The 23592-nt window shown below is 48.0% G+C and overlaps 1 protein-coding gene across 2 annotated transcripts in view; it reads left to right on the top strand.

Annotated features, from left to right (window-relative positions):
* The window catches only part of EGFLAM (EGF like, fibronectin type III and laminin G domains), a 181406-nt gene that overhangs the window by 144519 nt on the left and 13295 nt on the right, over positions 1-23592 (top strand). For both annotated transcript variants that reach the window (XM_057709655.1, XM_057709654.1), the window contains 6 exons: positions 401-526; positions 1684-1927; positions 5420-5531; positions 9698-9814; positions 12806-12986; positions 20646-20724. In XM_057709655.1, the coding sequence (XP_057565638.1) occupies positions 401-526; positions 1684-1927; positions 5420-5531; positions 9698-9814; positions 12806-12986; positions 20646-20724 (859 nt within the window). The remainder of the gene's footprint in view (positions 1-400; positions 527-1683; positions 1928-5419; positions 5532-9697; positions 9815-12805; positions 12987-20645; positions 20725-23592) is intronic.

Here is a 23592-nt window from a genome sequence, read left to right as displayed (position 1 = left end):
ACTTAAGGTAATTGGGGCCACACAAATGAGAACGCTTTTAACATAAACACTCTGCTGACATTGGAGGGACAGGAACACACTCTTGTGAGAACAACAGCGAGATGAATTACAGCAGAAACAACTCCGTCATCCCTGTCAGTGGTCATAAACTCACCCAGTAATTTATTATTTGATTTACTGTGTCCATCGTGTTTTCAAGCGTCCCTGTGGCTCTTCAAAAAGAAAAAGCCAAAATCAAATTAAAATGAAGGGAAGGTTCCACTTATCCTGAAAGCAGAGGAGGAAATCAATAGGAGGGGGGCATGAACTGTATTTGTTCAGAATCGTGAGCTGTCGTTGTGGCCAGTCTCGGACGGGCGCACGTGATGAGTCGGCTTTGTGATTCCCCTTCTGTGTTTAGGGGAATGCAGCAGTGGAATCTGTGATGAAGCCTCCTGCATCAATGGTGGCACCTGCACAGCAAGCAAAGCCGACGCCTACATTTGCCTCTGTCCCCTGGGATTTAGAGGGCGACACTGTGAAGATGGTGAGAAAGGAGCAAGTGGATGGCGATTTCTGTCCGCGTTGTTAATTCACGTTGATGTAATTTTTCATCCATGTGCTTTCAGCGAGGTCCCATATATTTTTATGAGATTAATGTTGCTTTGCTGGGAGGGATGGGAGAATCTTTTTTTTTTTTTTTTTAACCATGTTGGAGTGTCTTCAAGTGTCAGAGTGGCAAACTGGCCAAAGGCAAGTGCATTTTAAGATGTTCCTGAGCCAGGCTTTGGTGGGCTCCTCCTGGCCCTCGAATAACTTTGAAAAGCCTGTATTGGTATGAAAAGTCTGTATTTGTATCTGTGTCAGAATTTGAAGCATTCACAGCTCAGGCTCCTTAGAATATCTGACAGTTTCAGAGAAAATGTTGAGAAGGTACACACAGAAACATTAACAAGGGGATGTTTCTTTCTCTTTGTCCTGTTCTGCTGAATTATTCCATATCTCAATACTGTATGTATTGATTATATTAACATATATACACACATATATGTATACATACATGTAAACACACATGCACACACAAATATACACATATAATGATGGAAGTTTTGAAAGATTTAAAAGATTTTGGAAAAACTAAGTGGGATTGAACGTTTTAACTTTTCTGCCAGTGATTCAGATTTGGCCCTGAGACAGCATCCCGGGGAAAAGTTTGTTTTCTTTTTTAACACTGTACAGTCTCAAGTCTCTTGTCACCTAGAAGAGGGCGTTGTGAGTCAGCGCAAGCCGAAGATGTGATGCACCATCTTCATATTCCTGCTGCCTGACATGCTGAAGGTTGATCTTTTCTCACATCACGACAGGGCAGTGGCAGGGCAGTGGCTCTGCTCCACACAGTCATTCAGGCGTGCAGATGCCTGTCTTCTGGTGCCTCTGCTAGGGCCTTAGAATCTTCTCCTGATGCCTGCATCTGGCCAGCAGGTGAGGAAGAGAGAGCGAGTGGAGGATGGAGCGAAGCTTTAGGGGCCAGACCTGCAATTCTGTGTACTGCTCCCACCCACATTCCACTGGCCAGAACTCAGCTACACCACCCACCTATCCTCAGAGCAGCTGAGAAATGTAATGTAGTTCTGTGCCCAGGAGGAAAAGAAGACAGCTGGTTCTGGCACGGAGGGGTTTCTAACCACATGCTTGTTTTCTCAGCTTTCACCTTGACCATTCCTCAGTTCAGAGAGTCTCTGAGGTCCTACGCTGCAACCCCCTGGCCGCTGGAAGCCCGGCATTACCTTTCCTTCATGGAGTTTGAGATCACATTTCGGCCGGACTCGGACGACGGTGTCCTCCTGTACAGCTATGACACGGGCAGCAAGGACTTCCTGTCCATCAACATGGCAGGGGGCCACGTGGAGTTCCGCTTTGACTGTGGCTCTGGGACTGGTGTTCTCAGGTAAGGGCTGAGACCGTCAGGGTCCCCCTCCCCTAAAAAGCCAAACAACAGTCACTTTGAAGAAAGGCAAATTTGTCATCTACCAGTTTGCTCTCTTCCCGTCTTCCCCACACAGTTGTCTGGTCTGAAACCTGTCCTGATTCACACAGATGACATGCTTCCTAGAGGTCCTGCTGTCCTGCTGGCAAGGTTTCCTTTTCTCAAGTAACTACCCAGCAGGTAGAGAATGTGCTTCGAACTATGGAAAATGGGCTGGCTTCAGATGGGGGGAACCATCCTCCTCTCCACCTGAGATCCTACAACACAGTCAGCAGAAACTTGATAAATTGTCAGTCAGCACCCTGCTTAGAGCGTCACTTGGTGGGCACTCGGCAAAAATATAACCAGTTTATAAATAACTAATGGACGTGTAATGAACAGACATGTCCCTGGTGGCCTCACTTTAAATTTTAACTTCCCTCTTGCATTATGTCTCTGATGCCAACTAGTTATATAGCATGGCTCTTACCTTTCTCCATATAGAGAAGCTGACAGCAAATCACCAGCAATTGCAAAGACCCTTCCCTGACCAATGTGCTCAAGAAGGCTGTGTGATGACTGGTTTCAAAAGCATGGAGTAGCTAAGTGCTTCTTTTTTTTTTTTTTTCCCAGATCTTTATTGGAGTATAATTGCTTTACAATGTTGTGTTAAGTCTCTGCTGTACAACAAAATGAATCAGCTATATGTATACCTATATCCCCATATCCCCTCCCTTGTGAGCCTCCCTCCCACCCCTAAGTGCTTCTAAAGTGCTGGCTGGTGTCTGCAGATTTGGTTCTGGGCTACCAAAACTTTCCCTCTGTTATCTAGTTTGTACTGTTCATTGCCTTAGCAGATCGATTGTTCCCGTACAGTGTGGTAGTATCTTTGCGAATCCCTCAGAGCCTGTACTTGGGAGGTGCAGGTGTTTTTCTTATTTGTTTATGTCTCCTTTGTCTCACTGCGTTCCTCCCATAGTAGGTTTTGCCTTCAAGCTGGAGGCCTGCTCATCTAAGGCAGGCATGCCTCTCGTTCCTACATCTGGCAATTTCTTCTCTTTGGAAACACGCTATGATGTTTGTTCAACAATGCCCTGCAGCAGTTGTTGTTGTTAGTTTTTGTTGTTAGTCTTTGTTGTTGTTTTAAAGGAAATCGCGGGCTGTATTCAATCACCGTTCATATGGCTAGACTGTCATTTCTAGAAAGAGTTTTTCGCTGAGATGTTACAACCATATGCTGCCCTTAATTGCTGATAATTTTTCATGGCTCATGGGAAGCGCTTACTACATTAGGTTTCAACAGTTCTTTAAAAGGACAGTTCATTTTTGTCCTTAAGGCTGAATTCCTATACATCAGTGACACCTCCCACCTTGGGGAACGGGCAAACGTTTTTGTGCCTCAGGTTACGCAAGAATATCCTGTCTCAAGACAGCTTTGGTGGATATTTAATTGATTCAATTTACATATGATTATGCAAAACAGTCTAAGCAATTCACTTAGAACTATTTGTCAAGTTGAGAAAGGAAGACACCTTGAGTATCACCTTGTGCTTTCAAATGGCCTCCTCTTGGATAAGGAATGACCAGAAAGGGCTGGGGGCAGGGGGAGGGACGGGGCTCATGAGGCCTCTTCCTGCACAGCTTGCCCCCTGCCCCCTTGCTCCCTGCACCTCTGCAGTGGCAGCTCCAGCTGTGGGGTCAGAGTGGAATCTTAGAATTCCAGCACGCCTCGCTTTCATACTTCTCTATTTTTGACAAGAGGTGTTTTTAATTTTTTTTTTTTTTTACCATAAGTCATTGCTTCCCTGCCTGTCAGGAAAGGCACCTGGAAAAAGAATTCTTGAGTATTAGGTGTGATGAAAAGGAGGCAAGAACTCAGAGTTTCCAAGGAACAGACCACCATCTGCTCCCCTGGGCCATCCACTCTCCAGCATAACTGAGAACACTGATCACCATTAGTGTTTCACACGGCCCTTTGGAAGATGTTTATTTTGAAAACCAGTTCCAAGACTCCCTGATTCATTAAGACAGTTCAGTGAGAGACGGAACGACAGGAAGATGTGGAATTGGCCAACTCATTTTAACTTTGGGAAAAGGATAAGGTGGTCTAATTTATGATGAACTTGATTCAGAAATTGAGACAATTGAAATGAGCTCATGATGGCCGCGATCAATATCCCTGGGCTGAGGGAGGCAGCATTATTGACAGGGAATGACCTCTACAGGACAAGAACAGGCTCAGGCGCCCTTAGTTATTATGGAGATGGGCGGCTGAACGAGATCTTTATTGCATATTGATTGAGCCAAGGTGATTACATTCTAATTGCTAAGGACAAATGGCAAAAGCATTTGCCAGAGCAAAAAATCAAGTAAGGGGGTGGAGACCTTTCGATAATTGTACCCATTGGTATTCCTGGTGGATTTCTAAAGATGATTCAGGACTAAAAAAATAATTGGGAGGTTCAGTGAAGGCCAGGAACTGCATATACATCTTTAGAAACACAAATGCAATAAGTAGACCCTTTTACACACCGTGCGGTAAAATGTAACATGTAAAACGCTTATCGATATCATCTGTAAAACGTAACATGTAAAACTTTATCGATATCATTTATTTTTTAAGAACTTTTATTGAGATATAATTAACACAGTAAACTGCATATATTTAACGTATACAATTAGATATTTTTTCTCTTAGAAGAAGAGTATATATAGTAATCCTGATCTCCCAGTTCATCCCCCCCACCCCCCACCCCCCGATTTCCCCCCCACCCCCGATCTCCCCCCTTGCTGTCCATATGTTTGTTCTCTACATTATCGATATCATGTAAATGTCAAGTGTTTCCATCTTGAATTAATAATTGAAATTTTAAAGTACTTTTAATCCTTTTTATATCAGACAACATAGACTCTGTCCCCCCAATGTTGTATCATGAAACATTTCAAACATATAAAGAAGTTGAAAGAATTGTACAGTAAAATCCTTATACCCACCACCCAGTCTACAGTTAGCACTCTGCTGTATTTGCTTTCTCATGTATCTGTTTATCCTTATATTCCCCATCCATCCATCTTATTTTTTTATGCATTTCAAAGGATGCTACAGACATCAGTACATCAAGGAATCTGTTTTACATCATAGCCTGTATAATTTTCTCTTCTTCAAAGCTTGTATGCAACTCTGATCACATTTTACCCTCATGTCACTCCTCATCTTGAAAACCAGATAAATCCTACCCCCATTTCAGACTTGTGTGAGGAATATGTAAAATGATGAATGAGATACTCCTCCCACGAAGGGGTCCAATATATGGAGCTAGCACTGCTGTGTTTACGAAGAAGGAATGAAGGTGTTTCTCTTTGCTGAACAGAGTGAGGTGCCTAAGGTTGGCACGTGTCATCAGAGCCAGACTGGTGGACGTTATCTGTATCGCCAGGGATGCTGCCCCATGCTTAGTGTCCTTCCTTCAACAGGAGTGAAGAGCCGCTCGCCCTGGGCCACTGGCACGAGCTGCACGTGTCTCGCACAGCGAAGAATGGCATCTTACAGGTGGACAAGCAGAAGGTAGTGGAGGGAATGGCGGAGGTAAGAAGGACATCCCCTCCTGATGGCTTGTGTGAAGTTATGGGGTTACTAGTTTTCTCTTGGAGGCAGAAGTGGCAGCATAATGGTTACATGCGTGATCTCCAGCGCCAGTTTACCTGGGCTAACACTGAGCTTCCCACTCGGCAAGTTACTTAACGCTGCAATTCCTCAGCTGTGAATGGGGATGATAATAGCAGGGGCTTCACAGGGTGGTCGTAAGGATGGGGTGAGCTCACACAAGTGTAGCACTTAGAAAACCCCCTGCCACCGCCATGCCTCCCTGCCAACTTCTGCTTCTGTTCATGTTGGTATATAAAGTAGGTCAGAACACAACGCCAAGGCAGGGCCAGTGATGGGGCGGTCACACAGGTGAGAAGGACACAGGCTCTGAAACCAGACTCCTGGGGTTCAAAATCTAGCTCCCTTCCTCACCCATAGTGTGAACTCAGACCAGTCACTTGATCTCATAAGTTGGTGTTTTTGCGTCTAAAAAATGGGGTAATGGAGGTAATAATTGTGCTGCTTTATAGAGGTGTGAGAATTAGAATAACTGTATTTATAATACACCACAGAACCGGGCATATGGTCACTGCCGTGTAGCTTCACTTACTATTATTGTTTATAGTGTACGATCATGATCTCAAGAGCTCAGAGTTTCCACTGAAGTGTGTAACTTTCGTCCATGATTTTATTTCCAAGGTTGCGTCCAAAGGAAAGTGACATTTTTAAGGAGAGATAAGAGAGATTTGCTTTAAACTATAAACTACTATGATTCTATACACACACAAGATTTACACACCCCTAGAAACAGAGGGGACTCTAGATTTGCCAGGATTTTAATTACAACAGTTGTCATTTTGTGCATCATAGATTTAAAGGGGGCGTTGATGAATGTGGGTGTTCTAACAAGAAAATGAATTGATAGAAAAAAGAAAAGGAAGGAAAAGGGACTTTTGGTGGGGAAAGAGGTCTTTGGTTGAGGACGAGAGAAGAGAGAAGGATGCACATGTCAGGAAGACAGCTTGGGGACAGCAGTGGTAGGAGGTCCTATCAGAGTCAAGGATGTCCTTGGGAATTAGAAGAATCCCAAACTGTGCTCCGCTTCAAGAGGCAAGTACCCTAGAAAATGTCCCATATATATTTGTGGAAGGAAGGGAGGGAGGGAAGGAAAGGTGAAAGGAAAAAGGAAAGCAGGGAGAAAGGAAGGGAGATGGATAAAGGAACATGGATTTTAAAGGGTGAATGGGAGTCACTTCTCATGAAATCCAGAAAACAGCTGATGTTAGTCCAAGACAGGATGAGACGCTCACAAGTGTAGATCTGACTGTGTGTCGACTCAACAGTATAAATTCAAAAAAGCATTGTATTGTTCTAGGCCTTTGTTACTGTAAAACAGTAACACAACCTTAGGATGGGTGTGTTTGTAACTAGTGGGGTTAAGGCCTTTGATTATAAATAAGGAACTCTTCCCCACGCAGTATTTACTATTGGGATCCTGCAGTGAAGAGGCAACACAAAGGTTGAAACCACACCTGGGTTTCTATTACTGCCACCCCAGGGAATGAGAATTAGACAATATGGTGGAAACAGTGTCCTCCCCGTTGGCTTTTTGAAGGGATGGAGCTGGCCGGAGGGCTTGCCCACCCAGGAAGCCGTGTAAACAGGTGGGAGGGAAGGCGTGGCTGTTCAGTGTGCATCGAGGGTGGTTCTTGTGAGGCTGCCCCCAGACAGGAGTGGGAGGGCCCGCGCTTGATCTCAGTGAGTTAAACCTTAATCAGATCGCCCCCCCGGGGTCTCTGCCCCCACCTGTCCCTAGCGTGTTCAGAGGTGTGGCTGACAGGGGCAGTGGTCTTGGAGCTTGGAGAAGGGTGAGGACAAGGATCAGAGGATCCCCTGGGGGCGGACCCACCCCTCCGTGTCCAGACTACACCCGACACCACACTGCTCCGGGCTGCATTGAGAAATACCGACAGCCCAGGGTGAGCCAAGCTATGCAAAGCTCAGAGGAGGAGCGGTGCTTCCCAGGGCTTCAGAAAACCCCAACCAGGGGGTTTTCCAGCCACTCCCTGCTAGACGGAAGTGGCAGATCCAGGCACCGAGCACCCCACTTCAGAACGGGCCCCACTTTGCTGGGTCTGTGCGCTTCTGTCCTGCGGTCCTGCGTGGGCGTGGCAGCTGCAGCCGCGTCTCGCGTCCACCTGCCCGTGGAGGGGGTGTGGCTTGGGGGAGGGGAGGGTTTTGATGAGCCGCCAAAAGGAACCACGAGACCCCGCCCCGTTTCTGGTCACCACCGAGAAACTCCAAGTTTTTTTTCAAAACGGCCTGCTTCTCTGAAATCCCTTTGACCCTGCAGTCTTCCTCCTTCCTCCTAGTATTTTATTTTAAAGACAACATGGAGATGGGGGCGTGTGGGTGTGTACTGACAGCTCCTGTCTGCTCCTCTATGGCATCGGGCCACAAGAATTCCTGAAAGCCCTTCTTTGATGACCCTCCCACCTCTCCGCTGTTTAAATAAGAACCCTCCAAGCTGCCTGCCGGCTGCTGATGGAAGGCAGTTCAGTCTGTCTAATCCCAGACCTCTCTGTGGCTACCTGGCTGGACCCAGCCCCTGTGAGCGCTCCCCTAGAGGGAGCACCCTCCCCTCTGCTCCCCCTGTCTCCTCTTTTCCATCCCAGCCGGCCCTCAAATCCATCCTCCTCCCTCTGGCCAGTTATATTCCTAAAACACAGTCTATTATGCTCTCTCCTGCTGAAAACTCATTGCTTTGGGGGTGAAGTGCAAATTTCTATCCAGGCGTCATCTGGTCCCTCTTTGCCTCTGCCCTGTACCTACATGCCCTCCAGCCCCTGACTTCGTCTAGTTTCTTTTTCATTTCTAACTCTTCCTACTGCACCTCCCCACTCCCTCTGTCTGGGGTAGAGTGTGAGACGCTCCCTCCCTGCCAGGTGCACTCACCTGGACCGTCCTCACAGGGCTAATCTTCCCTGCCCCTTTACCTGTCTGTGCTCCCCCCAGTGTAAGCCTCTGGAGGGCAGGGACCTGGGCTTTCTTATTTACTATTGTTTGTGCAGCACTGAGAACCTCGGACATAGCAGGTACCCAGTAATGTTTGTGAAATAATTGAATGCTGCTACTGTTTGTATTTCTTTTGATCATAAATCAAAGGAAACAATAACTTATGTTACCCAAAGTGTGTTCATCCCCAGAGGTCTCAAATTTGTATGTTATCTTAGGACATTTTAACACTTCGCTTAGTGAAGACTCACGTTTAAAGGAGCTTAGACTTTAAATCTCACACACAGCTTGTTATCTAGCCCAGCCGTTGGGTTTAGGCTGTTGAAATGACCAGAAGCAGGGGAAGGCTTTGGGGATTGACAGTGGGGAATTCTCTGAGAATCTGGAAGGGATTTCTCTGCCCTTTGTATTTGATAATAAGGAATGCCTCCCACCCGCCATGCTTTCTCTTTCTCTTGGCCTGAAGAGGTTCTGTCTTTACCATTGGTGAATATAACAATAGCTGTCATACTGGAACGTGGATCCCGCATCCAGCTTTAGGCAAAGTGCTAAATCAGTGGGATCTTAGTTGCCAGGACAAGCTAGACTGTGCTGCAGTCAGGCATTCAAAAGCCCAAAAGAGCAGCAGCGTATAATAAGGGGTTATTTCTCACTTGCATTACATGTCCATCAAAGGTCAGCTGCGGCTTGAATCTGAGACCCGGGCTGAAGGAACAGAGGGTGGGGAAGAGGGCCTGGTGAACCACTCTTGGCTCTGAAAGCCTCTGCCCAGAAGTGATTTATTTCTCTTCTGCTCATGTTTTATTGACCAAAACAAGTTACATGGTCCCACTTGAGACTGACAGGTTGGAGGTAATCTTCCTGCAGGGAGAGGGGTACTGATGACGGAACAGTCTACTGTATTCGCTTACATTTTATAGATGATGAAACTGAGTCTCAGAAATGTCAAGGAATTTACAAACATTCAAACAGGTGGTAAGTGGCAATGCAAAACAAGGCAAAGGTCAAGCCAACGTGTAGACAGATTGTCATGAGGAGTCCTGAGAGTGTCTCTGCCATTTGCTCCCTAACAGGGAACCAAAGGTACCTTTGGTAATCTTAACCATTTTTTTCTGAAGTCATATCATGTTTTGTTTTTAATCTGTTGGCAGGGAGGCTTCACCCAGATTAAGTGCAACTCGGACATTTTCATTGGTGGGGTCCCCAATTACGATGACGTGAAGAAGAACTCAGGCATCCTCAAGCCATTCAGTGGCAGCATCCAGAAGGTACAGGCTTCCCTTCCTCATGTGTATTTTTTTTTCTATTTTATGCATATTAGCATATATATGTCAACTCCAATCTCCCAATTCATCCCACCCCCTCCACCCCCTGGCTTTCTCCCCTTGGTATCCATATATTTGTTCTCTACATCTGTACCTCTATTTCTGCCTTGCAGTCTGGTTCTTCTGTACCGTTTTTCTAGATTCCACATACATGCATTAATATACATTTGTTTTTCTCTTTCTGAGTTACTTCACTGTGTATGACAGTCTCTAGGTCCATCCACGTCTCTACAAATGACCCACTTTCATTCCTTTTTATGGCTGAGTAATATGCCATTGTATATATGTACCACATCTTCTTTATCCATCATGTGTATTGTGTGACCTTGACTGCACATGATGGAATTGAGAACTGTGATTAGTGCAACCTGCTGCACCCAACAAAGAACCCTTGAGAGAGTTTGAACATTTTTAAGATTATATTTTTTAATGCTCAGAGCATACCTTTCCAACTGCACTTTCTAATCACACGTGCTCCTGGGTCTGTGCCCAGCAGACATCCCATGAAAGCAACTCCACGATGACAGATTTTTACAACAAATCCACCAAAATATCCTGGGATTGTGGAGGGAGGCGACTGGCACGAGCTCGGTGCAGACACTCCTGCGGGAGTGAAGGAGGCGAATGGCGTCTCACTGCGACTCTTGCTTCTCTTTGTGGTCACTTTGTTTTTTGCTCAAGGCAAGAGCCAATTGTCCTTTCCGCCTCCCCTCGCATCCCCACCACCACGGTTTAACAGTTGTTCATCAGTCATGTAACCAGACTCTTTTATATATATATACCACTCTTTTTTAGATTCTTTTCCCATATAGGCCATTACAGAGTACTGAGTGGTTCCCTGTGCTACACAGTAGGTCCTTGTTAGTTATTTTACATAGGGTAGTGTGTATGTGTCAATCCCAATCTCCCATTTTACCCCTCCTCACCTTAACCCCTGGTAACCATACGTTTGTTTGCTACCTCTGTGACTCTAATCATGTAGCCAGACTCATAAGATTAAAGATTAAAGCACAGATTAAAGAGTCCTTCCACAGAAGGTTCAGAAAAAATCCACTCAGCTAGTAAAAGAGACAGGACGCTGACCCCATTCATATCTGTCTCTCGTTCTCTCTGGGGGCTGCCCACGATCTCTACGGTCATGAGATTCTGTTCTGTCCGCAACAGACATGCAGGTTGCTCCACCAACCCTGTTGATCCAGGTTTCCAGGACCACTCAACACGGGGGGAAAACAATTTGAAGAAAACCACATCGGTTGCTGGGTGTTAGCATCATTCCTGTTTCCCTTTAGCAACCAGTGGAGGCAGGGGGGCCAGTGATCCCTTTCAGACCTGCGGCAAAGTACAGGAGAGGCTGAGATGATGGAGGGACAGCGAGAGAAAGTCCTCTCCCGATGCGCACAGTTGGGCTCTGGGAAGGGCCCCTGCGGCTCTGTCCTTCTCTGTATCCCAGTGTGGAGCCCAGGAAAGGGGCCCAGTCAATATTTCCTCACTCGGATGTGCTCCCCTCTGTGGCTGAGCTGTGATGTCAGCGACACCTCAGTTCAGACCCTTGTCCCCCCGTGGGTGGGATCAGCTGTGTGTAATCACAGATTTGAAATTCCACTTAGGAAGCACGCTGAGTTGCTATGAGGCGTCACCTTCCCTCTCGCCGTGTCAGGCTTTGCCCCCCTCTCCCCACAGCACACACAAACCTTTCTTTCCTACTTCCTGGGAAGGCCCGCCTCCCCTCCCAGGGACCCGGCCCTTGGCTGTGCCCTATCCTGCAGTAGACCCTGCCATTCTTGGCTTATTCAAGTCCTGCATTCTCAGCAAGAAAAGGGGGAGGCCCTGGAAAGATTCTGGCTCTTGTCCGGCAGCTTCTGAGATTCAGGGCTGGGGAAAAGTTTTCTCCCGGCTTTCCTGACACTCTCTAACGAGGCAAACCTGTGGCAACGTGTATTCGTGGCCGGATGTGCCGTTGCTAATCTCTTAGGGCCCCCTGCGTGATGGAGCTTCCCCTGGGAGGTGTTCTCTCGGTCTCCAGGTTCTGCAAGGGCTGAGAGACACTGAAACACCAACAGCTCAGGGCGAGTGCACACATCGTTTATTTGTGGCTGGGCAGCCCGGTAACCTCGCCCTGTAATTCATCAGCTTCACTAAAGCCCCATTGTAGGTAAAAGGGATGAAAGCACAGAGCTCTCTTATCCTGGTGAATATGCACAGCAGTGCTAAGTGTGTGACCTGAGTTTCACTCCAGGGAAGAGGACTTGGAGAGAAGGGGGATTCCAGAGCGTCAGGGAAGGAGGAAGCAAGAGGGAGGGGGGGATTTGGAGAGGTGGAGTGGAGCTGGAGGAGGCTGTAGAGATCACTGGCCGGGAAGACACAGCCGTACAATTCCACCGCCTCCAGACGCGATCACCCCGCCCCGCTTGGATTCCTGCCTCTGTAACATTTTATGTTGTATTCTTCCTTACTTAGCTTTATAGCAGCTTCTCTCAACCTTGGCTGCATCTTAGAATCACCTGGGAAGCTTTTTAAAGTTACTGATGACTTGATTTCACCCACAGAGATTCTGGTTCAGTTGACCTGGGTGTGGCTTGGACAGGAGTATGTTTCTTAAGGCCCCACCCCGGGTGGTTCTAATATGCAGAATTACCACCCTAATTGTGTGGTTATTTGGACTCTTTATGACCCTCTCCGTGGCCAGGTCTTCCAGAGCCAGAGGAAGCTGCTTGTATAGTCTTGTAAATGATGCAGATTTTCCCAAGCGACACATGTAACCGCTTCCGTTCCTGTGTCACTTAGGAGACTATAAAAGCAGCAACTGGACTTTTTTTTTTTTTTTTTAAAGCTCCCTCACTAGGCATAGTTCAGGTTGGTGCACGGAGGAAAGCGATAGCAGACTGCAAAGACGAGTTCTGAATTCCTGAACGTCTTTACATGTTCTCTCCTAAGATCATCCTGAATGACCGGACCATCCACGTGAAGCATGACTTCACGTGGGGCGTGAACGTGGAGAACGCAGCCCACCCCTGCGTGGGGGCCCCCTGCGCCCACGGGGGCAGCTGCCGACCCAGGAAGGAGGGCTATGAGTGCGACTGCCCCTTGGGCTTTGAGGGGCTGCACTGCCAGAAAGGTACACCTCCAGGGGGAGGGGGCCGGGGAGTGGCGGGGACCGGGGGATGGTGAGATGGTGAGTGGGGCGTGGATGGACCTCAGGTGCTGCTTCTGGGAGCAGAGGGAATGGACAGACCATTTGGGGGAGCAGTTGCTAACCCTGGAACACTCATACTGATTATTTTTAATCAATGATGTCAATAGCATATTAGATGATGAATTATATATAAACTACTATAATTATTTACTAATTAAAATGCTGAAACAGTTCTGTAAACAGCAAGTAACTCGCTCCCCCCCTCCCCCTGCCCCTATTGTGGCTCATTCCCTGAGAATCCCCTCAAGGTTTAGCAATCAAAAGGTTAACTTGTAGGGAATTCCCTGGCGGTCCAGTGGTTACGTCGCTGCGCGTTCACTGCCAGGGCCCGGGTTCCATCCTTGGTTGGGGAACTAAGATCCCACATGCCTCCTGGTGCAGCCAAAAAAAAAAAAAGTTTACCCCATAATATGGGGGGGCGGTTCCAGGACTCCTACATCTGAGCGACTCCCAGAGCCTATCCTGACAGGTGGATGCCTGGGCTTTATAGACCGACGAATATTTTGACTAAATATTTTTGACTCCTACCTATGAACACTATAAGGAGAAATCTGAAAAATCTTGCCGAATATGACAAAATATGAATTGTATATTAGCTGCTCCCAACTAAAATATGAAGAACCTTCTGTAGACTGCTCTCTTCCATGCTGTATATGTTTCCACTGGACCTCAGTTTCCTCATCTGTAAAATGGGAATAATATAGCAATATTGTCTAACACAGAGAATTGTAGTGTAGATTAAATGAGGCAATGCACGTTCCTTAGAAGAAGAATGAGCACATATTCCTTAGAAGAATGCCTGGTAAGTACTCAACCAATACTAAACATTATTACCCTTGGTGAGAAAAAGAAAATCCACCAGTAGGTGCTGTGAGCTACTCAGCTTCCAACCTGCCTTTGTCTGAAAGCAGAGCAGGTCCCAGACTGCAGGCCCTGCTGGACTGCACTTCCCACACCTGCCCAAGGGAGGCAGAGGTCACGGTGGGGTGTAGAAGAGGCCTGCAGCTCTGTCATGTTGAGCCATGTGGACCTTCTTGTTAGAGTGTTACAGTGGCCTCACCTATCTGGGAACTCATTGAAAAAGGTAGACAGGCCTGAAGGAAATAAGGCAGCCATCCTAAGTGAAGGAATGTGCTCTCTCTCTCTCTCCTATTTGTTTCCAGATTCCTGATTTTTGTCAAAAGTAGGGTTTAGAGGAAAACTGTGAACTACTGGTAGATATTTCAGTATATGGGATGCTAGGAGAAGTTGTTTTGCAGCAGTCTTGGAAAAAAATGAAAGATGCCCATTTGCAAGTTGGAAGACTAAGTGGCATTCTATTGAAATGAATTCTGAAACCTGCATGGCAAATCCTAGGAAATGCATTTATGAACATAGCTCACCCTAGTGATGAGCCCCCAGAGAAGAGGAATTGACCCATTTGTGAATGATCCTGATAAGTCTAACAAGCAAATCACTGATTGGTTAATAGCATGTGCGTGGAGAGGTTTAGCTCGAGAGCGGCCCATTTGTTCAGAACATTGTGTCTGGATTTCTCACATTAGTGTTCGAATCTCCTGGTCCCCATTTTTCCCTCAGGCAAACTCAAGCTGGCTCCTGCTTTAAATGCTCACTCTGATGGTCAATATATAAAGTCCAGGCGTAAATGAACATTTAGCATTGGGAAGGAAAGGAAAGGATAATTTGTGATCTCGTTAGCCCTCGTTCCCTGTCACAGAACATGAGCCGTGCAGACATAAAGGGCTCACGTGTATAGCTTTGTAGCTATAGTTTCAAGTTCAATGAGAAATAAATCTCCCCAGAATGAAAAGTCAGATCGCTGATGAGGGCCTGGCTTCCTGGCAAGATCCAAGGGAATGGCCAGTGGCGGGGTGGGGGGTGGAGGGGGGTCTGGGGGTCTTTTAGGCCTCTCTTTTCTGCAGCATCCTAGGCGAGAGGCGAGGTTAAAACCCAGACGGAACATCGGCTGCCCTCATGTTATATCAGTACTTCCTTGTGATTTGAAATAAAGGTGGTGTTTCTGGGAAAGCAGCAGCTGTGGCCCGTCCTAAGAAGATTCATATCTAGGAGGCGTGGCCTGTGTCACGTAATTTCTTCTGCTGTTATTTGGCTGGAGAGGACCCGTGGGACTCTGGGTGCAGGTTAGGACTGTTAAGGACAATTTTTCCAGGCCCCAGCAGGCTCACAGAGATGCAGTTACCGTATAGACTTTTAGGGTGAGCATCTAGTCCCGGGTAAGGATGGGAAAGAGAGGGAAGAGAAGAGAGCTGGGTGACTACGCTGTTGCCTAGAGAAGCAGGAGAACCTTCCGAGAGCTGGGGTATATTCTTAGTGGGGAAGACAAAGAATGGTTAGAAGTTGTCCTTGGTTGCCAAAGAGAATCCTGGCTGATCCAGCCAGGTGATTCTCAGCCTCATATATTTAAGGGCTATTTCCCTCCCTGATTAACAGATCGTACTTCAAAAGCACGAACCTGCTCCTCGCATCCCCTGCAGAAGTTGTAGGAATCTCCAGCGCCAGGCCTCACTCAGTCCGCCAAGGGGCACCTTCTCCATCAGGAAATTAGCTTTCATCCTCAGCGAGTCTGGTTCTCTCTACCCTCCTGAGAGGCGAATTCCACTGGGGCCCTTGTCAGGAGATTGGACACTTGTTCTCACCTCTTGTTGGTACAGGAGGGCTGGGGCCAGAAACTTAGACAAATCCTGGGGCGGCCCAGGCTCCCAGACCATCAGAACATCGAGGGGGTTTTGGGACCCTCATCGCGTCCTTTGTCTCTGGCAAAATCAGAAGCAGGAGTAGAGCCTGAGCCCAGATGGAGGTAGGTACGGCTCCCACTGAGCTGCAGAAAAGTGAGCCTCTCTGTCCCCAACTGGGGCAGACGGGGCCAGAGCGTCTTCTAACTCCCAGCCACGGCTCTGGTACCAGCAAAAACCATAAGGCTTGGTGGTCCCCTCACCTTCTGTTTGCGGGCTGTCACTCTTAGGTGCCTTCTTCTACCTCAAATCTCAGCACCCCGTGCTGCACCCCAATACCGAGGCCCTTTTCTCATCTCACCAGAGGGATGTCAAAAAGCCTCCCTCCTCAGAAAGAGACTCCCCATCCTTAGAGATTTCTTCCTCTTTCTCTCTATTCTCATCCAAATTTACCACCTTGCGTCCCCAGTCCCTCAGAGCTCTTGTATCTAAGTTAATAACACGTTAAAGCAGAGTTTGTAAAAACTTAAGTTCTACGGAATGCCGATGGCTGTTTTGGGCTCACACAGAGAGAGAGAGACAGCATTTCACATTCTCAAAATGGGAGGGGGGTTCTGGGGTCAAATAAGTCTGGGTAGTCCTGGGTAAACAAACCGCTGTCTCTTCTGCGGGACGTCCCCGAACCTTTGCTATGTTCTGAGTGTCCAAGACAAGGGTGCAGGGTGCTCCTTCTTCTTGGGGTTCCCCCAGCCCATAGCAGACAGGCCACTTGGGAAAGAACTCAGCTCGGTTCTCCCTTCCCTTCCCTGCATTACTGAGAAGTTCGGACTCAGACCGAGTGGGACCCTGCCGGCCACTAGATGGGGGTGTTTCTCTGCCGCAGCTGAAGCTGCTCCACGCGCATGTCTGACGCGGAAAGCGACTGCCTTAGGTCACACATTTGTCAGGGATGCACAGTCCTGGAAGATGGGAACCTGCCTCATCCGTTCTGATCGACCACATTCACAACATAATGGACACTGTACGTTGTACTTGGTAAATTCACATCATATTGCTGGGTCTGATTTGGGCCAATTTTTTGGCCGGGGGAGAGGGTTCCCAGTGCATAAAAAACATAATGTCATTACATATGGGCTGTAACTTAAGAAAACTCAGTATGAAAAAAAAAAACACATTAATAAAGCATAGAAATTGTGCACGCTACGGGGAATTTGTTTTCTTGGGATGGATGGTCTATCATAAACAATGGAAAATTTGCAGGTGTGGGGGAGGGTGGTGTTCAACCTGGATGTTCATCTTCAGAGAGTTGAAGGCTAGTAGTGTAGAAGAAGATTTTTTTTGCTGTTGTTTACTTTGTGGCTGCAGAGTCAGCTTCATGGAGCCAAGACTTCGGCTCCAAGTAGAACTGTCCAGCAGGGGAGGGTGCTGCCCTAGGGCGAGAGAGCTGCCCACGGTGGAAAGTGTTCCCTGGGGCTGGATGGCCATCCCTCAGGGGGTTGTTGAGAGGAGTCCTGGCTGCTGGGAAAGCTAGGTTACAGCACCCCAGAGCCTTGCTTCTCAGGTCCTGGGAATGCACGAAGAAGCCAGCAAGCTCCCTTTAACGCGCTGTGGTCCATTGGGAATTTCAGGGCCCTGCAGTGGAAAATCTGCTTTGCCTGGCTTGCAGGCTGCTGTCCTCTGGGGTATTATTTGTGTCACCAGATGGCACAAGCTTTGAGGTCTCAATGTGAGGAGGCACCAAAAACGCTTTTCGACGAGCGCCTTTGCCACAAGAAAAAAAGACAATGTAGAGAAATTAGATATAAAGGGTTCGGATCAGATATAGTTGTGCTTACAATATTTAAACAAACCACAAAGGGCCAGAAAGGGCTAGATGGTCACTTTTAACTGTAATGTTTTAGGACAGAATTAATATTTATCCACATTTACTGATGACACTGAGTATATTTTCAACATTTTTGTATTCAGTGGTGTCATTTCTAGAGCGTTCCCCTGCTCTTTGTTCATCACAAAATCACCAGGGCTCTGGAATCTTGCAAAGAGGGTGGGGTGGGAATTAGGTTGATATTTTCCACGACGGAGAGAAAAGAGGCAGCTGGCTGGCTGGCTTCTCCTTTTTCACATGTAGCCTGGAGCCAAGAAAAGTAATGGTCATTGACAAAGTAAGTAACTCTTTAGCAAGGGACTATTTCTCCCAGGTTTAGAGTAAATAGGGAATTGTCAGTTCAAGGTCAGGGGAACCTGAGAGGCGTCAGGCAATTTATTATATGCATCTTCTTGGTCCACCAGCACCTGTGCCTCCGCTCTTAAGCCGGAACTGGGGAGGTGTGTTGGGTGCTCACCGGTGGCTCCTGTTGGGAATCAGATTCATGTTCCGAGAGAGGCATGTGAATTCCTGCAGAGCTTCCCTAGGGCAGCAAGGCTGGTTCCCAGAGATCTGCAACCAAAGTAATTGGGATTTTACCATGACTGTGAGATTCTGACTTTCCCTGTTCTGTTTCATGCTGGCACCTGGCAGAGTGTGGGAACTACTGCCTCAATAGTAAGTACTGTGAGTCCTCTGAGAAGCTGTGACAGCGTCCTGGGCTCGTGCCAGGGCAGGCTCTGGCGGGGCTGCGGGCACCGTGCAGGCCCACCACCTGAAAAGGATAACGGTGGGGGGCCAGGACACACCTCCCAGGGCATCCTCCCTCCAAAAGCGCCGGCCCTGGGAACACACTTGTCTCCCAGCGGGATCTCGGGAAGCCCTGAGCTCCTGAGCTGGGGGGCTTAGCAGGCAGCTGCACTGGACCCTTTGAGGGTCCCCGGGCAGAGCACACCCTGACCATTTCAAGGAGTCCAGGGGAACGATGACTACTGGCCACAGACCCACATCCGTGGTGAATAACAGCAGGGACGGGCCCTGCCTGGGGCTGAGCCAACCCAGCAGGGGCGGAGGGGTGATGCTCAGCTCTGGGAGGGATCGTGGCTCCTCCTGTCTCAGTGCTGGCAGCCTGCAGTTCAGGACCCGTCAGCCCAGCTAGGAGCTCCCCCGCTCTCTTGCATTTTCACTCTCTTCTCATCCCCCATTCTGGCCCCCCGCTTTGTATTTCTGCTCCTCTGGGTCCCCTCTCCCAGCCTCGCCTTTTCCATCCCCCTCTCCTTCCCCTGCCTGGGGCTGCCACCCACCTGTTTCTTCTTTCTTGTCACACCTTCTCCTCCTTTGCTCCCCTGACATTTTCTTTTCTCCTCTTCTGGCGTCTGCTTTCCCTTCTTCTTGCCTCTTCCCGTCAACTCTCTACTCATGCCATTTTGCATCTTTTTTCTTCTCTCGACTTCCTTTTCTTCCTTCTTCCTCCTACTCACTTTATTCAGAGGGAGCCAGGCCCGTGGTGCAGCCCAGAATTGAAGATACAAGAGCTGTTCATTTCCAGCTCTAAAAGGTCCTCCCTCTTGGGCTTCCTCGGGGTCAGAGGACAATAAAGCAATGTCTTGGAGAGTTACCTCAGAAATTGTCTTTAAAATTTTTACGTCTCTTCTGCTTTTCTTGTTTTCCTTCTTTCTTCCTTCTTTCCTTCCTGCCCGCCCACCTTCCTTCCTTTCTTTTTTTTTAATGAAGAGAATGGGGGCTTGCTATGGGTGACCTGCCAACCTAGGAACGTATAGCTGGGGGCCCGAAGTCTTTGTGTTTTGTGTTTTGTGTTTTGCTTGCCTTCCTTCCTTCCTCCCTCCCTCCCTCCCCTCCTTCCTTCTCTTCCTTCCTTCTTTTTAATGTTCAGAAGCTGAGTTTAAACTCTCCTATCATTTGTAGTGCCAGTAATTATACATCTCTCCTGGGTGTAGCATCCTTAGTTCAGTGTCTTCTTTGTACCAACCACATATTTTTGTGAAACTAGAACTCGTTTTATAAGCCGGCTTATTCTCTCTCATTGCGCACGTTTCTTTGAACACGAGATTTATTCCACCTTAATGTCTCTAAACTGCCGTTTCTGTGTCTTTCTAAAGAGGAAAGAGATGTTGCTGTGATCTCTTTAGAAGAAATCCCCTAAGTTATCCCTAACTCATGACACCAAACACAGCTACTTAGCCGATTCTTTTACGAACTGTGTGGAAGAGGGTGATTTCCTCAAGAAAACAAAGGTGACAAGTTGTGAGGAAGGAAACACACTTCTGAAAGAGTGGAAAGTAACTAGTGGGCTGAGGGCCAGCCCTGGGGAGAGCCAGTCTGGTTCATGGTCAGCTGCTCTCTTAGCTGGATGATCTTGGGCCAATCCTTGATGATTTTACGCCTGGTTTTCCTCTTCTATAAAAAAGGGAACAACTAATCCTCCCCTTCCCTCATCCCCACACTCCCTGCTCCTTCCTGGGATTGTGGTGAAGATGTTGTGAAATATGACACCGGAAGGCGACCTGCGAAAAATAGTCAAAGCCTCATCCCTTCCGCTTCACCAGTATCTGAGGTCAAGGCTAAAAGGGTTCTGGACCAGATTGGCTTCAAATAGAGAAACCCCGGTGGGTTTTGTTGGGGGGTGGTTTTCTTTGCCTCCCTTGGAACATCTAGGGTTATCCCCAGCTGCTCCTCACGTGGCCCGAGACCTGCCCTTTGGCTTCCAGGAATATTTGTGCAGGGTTCAAGTTCCGGCATATCGCCAGGCCTTCTCGGTAGTGCTGAGACCGATAAGAGTGACGGCCAGCCCCAGGGAGGGGACAACAGGGAGACGCCAGTTCCAGGCTATCGGGCCGGACAGTCCCAAAGCAGGCCAAGTGCCTGTGCAGCCAAGAGGCTGCCAAGTTGATAAATGTCCTATTTCCAGGAGCTGGCTTTCTTTGTATTTTCTTGCCACATGGTGGAGTGCTGGGGTCAAGGGAGCCACACAGCACGTAACCTCCATTTTCTGTTCTGTCTCAGCCATCACGGAAGCCATCGAGATCCCGCAGTTTATCGGCCGCAGTTACCTGACCTACGACAATCCAGATATCCTCAAGAGGTGAGATGTGTCCACAGGCACCTTCCTTATCTCCTGGGAGGTCGATTTCTCAATAGCTTTCCCAGAGCTCTTCCTATCTTCCATGCCAGAAGATAATTCTCCAAAAAGGCACGCGAATTTAGCCATAGTCCCAGGGGGGAGAAACATACAAAATAAACATAGAAACTAGAACAAAATAACACACAAACACAAACTCAAAAATACAGCCTTTGAAACAGCCCCGTTACAAACAACCCAAAGCCTTTTTGGTCAAAGGGCCTGGAGAGAGGGATGTACCCAGCCCCGGGACCTCTGGTACTCAAGCTTTCAGAAGCAGTGAGAACTTGGTGCTCCCAAAGCCAGGGTTATAAGAGTGTGATTCCCTGGCAGGGCAGGCAGCGTGCTGCTGTTCTGTGGCCATGGTCTGCTGGGAGCCCGCAGCGGAAGGGTTTTGGGGCGACCTCGGCCAGACAAACGGCTCCAAGGCTGTGTCCTACTTTGCATCTTCATCAGCGAGGTCCACTGTCCTCTTCAGGCTCTTTCCAGTTTGGTGGGGGGCTCCTCAGCTCTCTTCACGTGGATACAAGGGCGTGAGTCACAGCTGTGGCTTTTCATCGCTGGTTGGTGGCAGAAGCTCCAACAGCTCTGCCACCAAGCTCCTGGTCTGGAAGAGCCTATTTACACGACGTGGGAAAGACTGGCTCTGGGCAGGGTCTTCCATCTGTTGAAGCTCAGCTTTGATGCTCTTGGTTTGCCTTTTTCTCTCCCTTTTCCTTCCTCTTCAGGGTGATTGCATCTTCACAGACTAAGGCAACACTTTAAGCCAAAGGCATCCAGTTCCTAGAGTGGAATTTGGTGGCTTTTCAAGGAACACAAGGGTTGAAAGACATTTTCTTGGGTCATTGGATGTCCCTGGTGACTCTGAACATACAGCAGACAGACAGGGCTTTGTTTCTCTAATCCCATGTTATGTTTATCAAGGTTGTCTTGCGTGGGCCTTAGGCAAAGTGGATTCCCAGCCAAGAAACCCTCTTCCTTCTTCAGCCCTTTCTCCCCAGAGATGGAAAGGCGTTCAGTCCCCAGAAACTGGGAAGGTGTGAACAAGGCCGAAGTTTCCAGCCCCCTGATGCTTAGTGAGAGGCACCAGGTGGTTTGGGGGAGCAGAGAGGTTTGCTGAAAGTAGGAGGTTACGGCCCCAAGGCAGAACTCTGGATGGCACCTGTGTGCATACATGTAGGTGCGTGTACGTGTACGTGTGTGAAGCTGCAGGTAAAAATCAAGTTTAGGATCTGTTTCAGTTAGATGCCTTTGGCTGCAAGTAACAGAAAACTCAACCCAAAATATCTTAGTCATGAAGGGTATTTATTATTTCAGATAACAAGCTGGCCAGACTTAGGTTGGATCCTGGGTTAATTCAGAGAATCAACTGTATTATCAAAGACCCATCTTTCTGCCTTGTTATCCTCAGCATATTTTCTAGTCATACCCTTTGTTGTTATAAGATCGCTGTTCATAACATGTTTGTTAAATGGCTAAAAAACATGGCAATAAACAGTGCCAGTAAAAAAAAACCTTTTTTTCCCCATGTGACTCTTTTTAAAAGCAAAGGAGTCTTTCCTAGAATCTTCCTGATTCATTTCCTCTGTCTCATTGGACAACAGTAGGTCACATGTCCACCCCTAAACCAATCACTGCAAGGGAAACAGACCCATCGTGATTGGCTTGTACCAATCAATGTATCCAGGGTGACTGAGGGAAGGAGGGAGCCTTGAGCAGAAGATTGGGGAAAGCAGATCTCTAGGGAGTGGCCCGGGGCTGGATTGATCTGCCCAGTGGAGAAGTCAATATCATGGACCCTGCTCCTCGCTCGCCACTCTGAGACCCTGCGCGGGGAGGGCAAACTTGATCTCTTCCCGTCTAGCTCAGGCTCTGGGAAGCCTTAGACAAAAGTCCCCTCCAGTGTTGACTACTGAATGCACTCTACAGCTCCAGGCCATGTTCGTGAGACAGAGGGGTGGACAGGAAAATGGACAAAGAGACTTTTCCAGACTTTTCCACACTCTGCCATCTTAGGAGCAATACTCAATTACGTTTACTCTTATTTCACGTTTTAAGGACCTCATGGTTGCTTTTCTCCCTACGTCAGATGAAACACTGGTCTCTTTCTAGTGAAACTGGATCTCTGAACTAGTCTATTTCCAAGAATTGATAAGAACATCCCAGAATTGATAGGGACACATAATCATGTGATCCTATTCGCAGCCAAGGCTGTAGGGCCGGGACCTGACCTTCCTGACCACCCCTTCCTTCCTCTCAGCTTCCTGTCCTCTCCACCCTGTCTCTGCCTTAACCCCTCTCAAGACCATTATCCCATCAAGGCACCTTCCTTGTCTGGCACTCTGCCCCCCCCCCCGCCGCCCCCATCCAGTCATTCCTCCTTTGCCCTCAAGGACACCACCTCCAGAGTTAAGCCATCCACAGCCATGATCGCAGCCCAGAGCAGCTGCCAACTTGAACCTCTTGGTAATTGAGGAAACCACTTCCTTTTGAGGAACAGGGGACACTTTCCCAAGGACCCGCAAGTGGTAGGACAGGAAAGAGGGGAGACTGAGGTTTGTATTGGGGTTGCAGGCTGGGACCGTGGCATTGGCCAGAGTCTGGCTAATCGGTGACTCATCAGATGCTCTCTTGTGGCATTTCACCACACTTGGGGAGAGAGACAGACTCCATTCTGCAGAATGAGATGGTCAGACTTTTAGACCCTTGGCATGACTTGTGGTAATGATGCCTTTTCTAATCGCCTGGTGGTAAGTGTCAGAAATGTCAGATTATCCTTATAACTGTCAGACAAAACTGGGATTACTCAGAAATGAATGTTGGTGGAGACTG

Source organism: Hippopotamus amphibius, chromosome 15 (genome assembly GCF_030028045.1).
Source record: "Hippopotamus amphibius kiboko isolate mHipAmp2 chromosome 15, mHipAmp2.hap2, whole genome shotgun sequence".
Taxonomy (NCBI): Eukaryota; Metazoa; Chordata; class Mammalia; order Artiodactyla; family Hippopotamidae; genus Hippopotamus; species Hippopotamus amphibius.
Note: the sequence above shows the minus strand (reverse complement) of the source record. Positions and strands in the feature narration are given on the sequence as shown.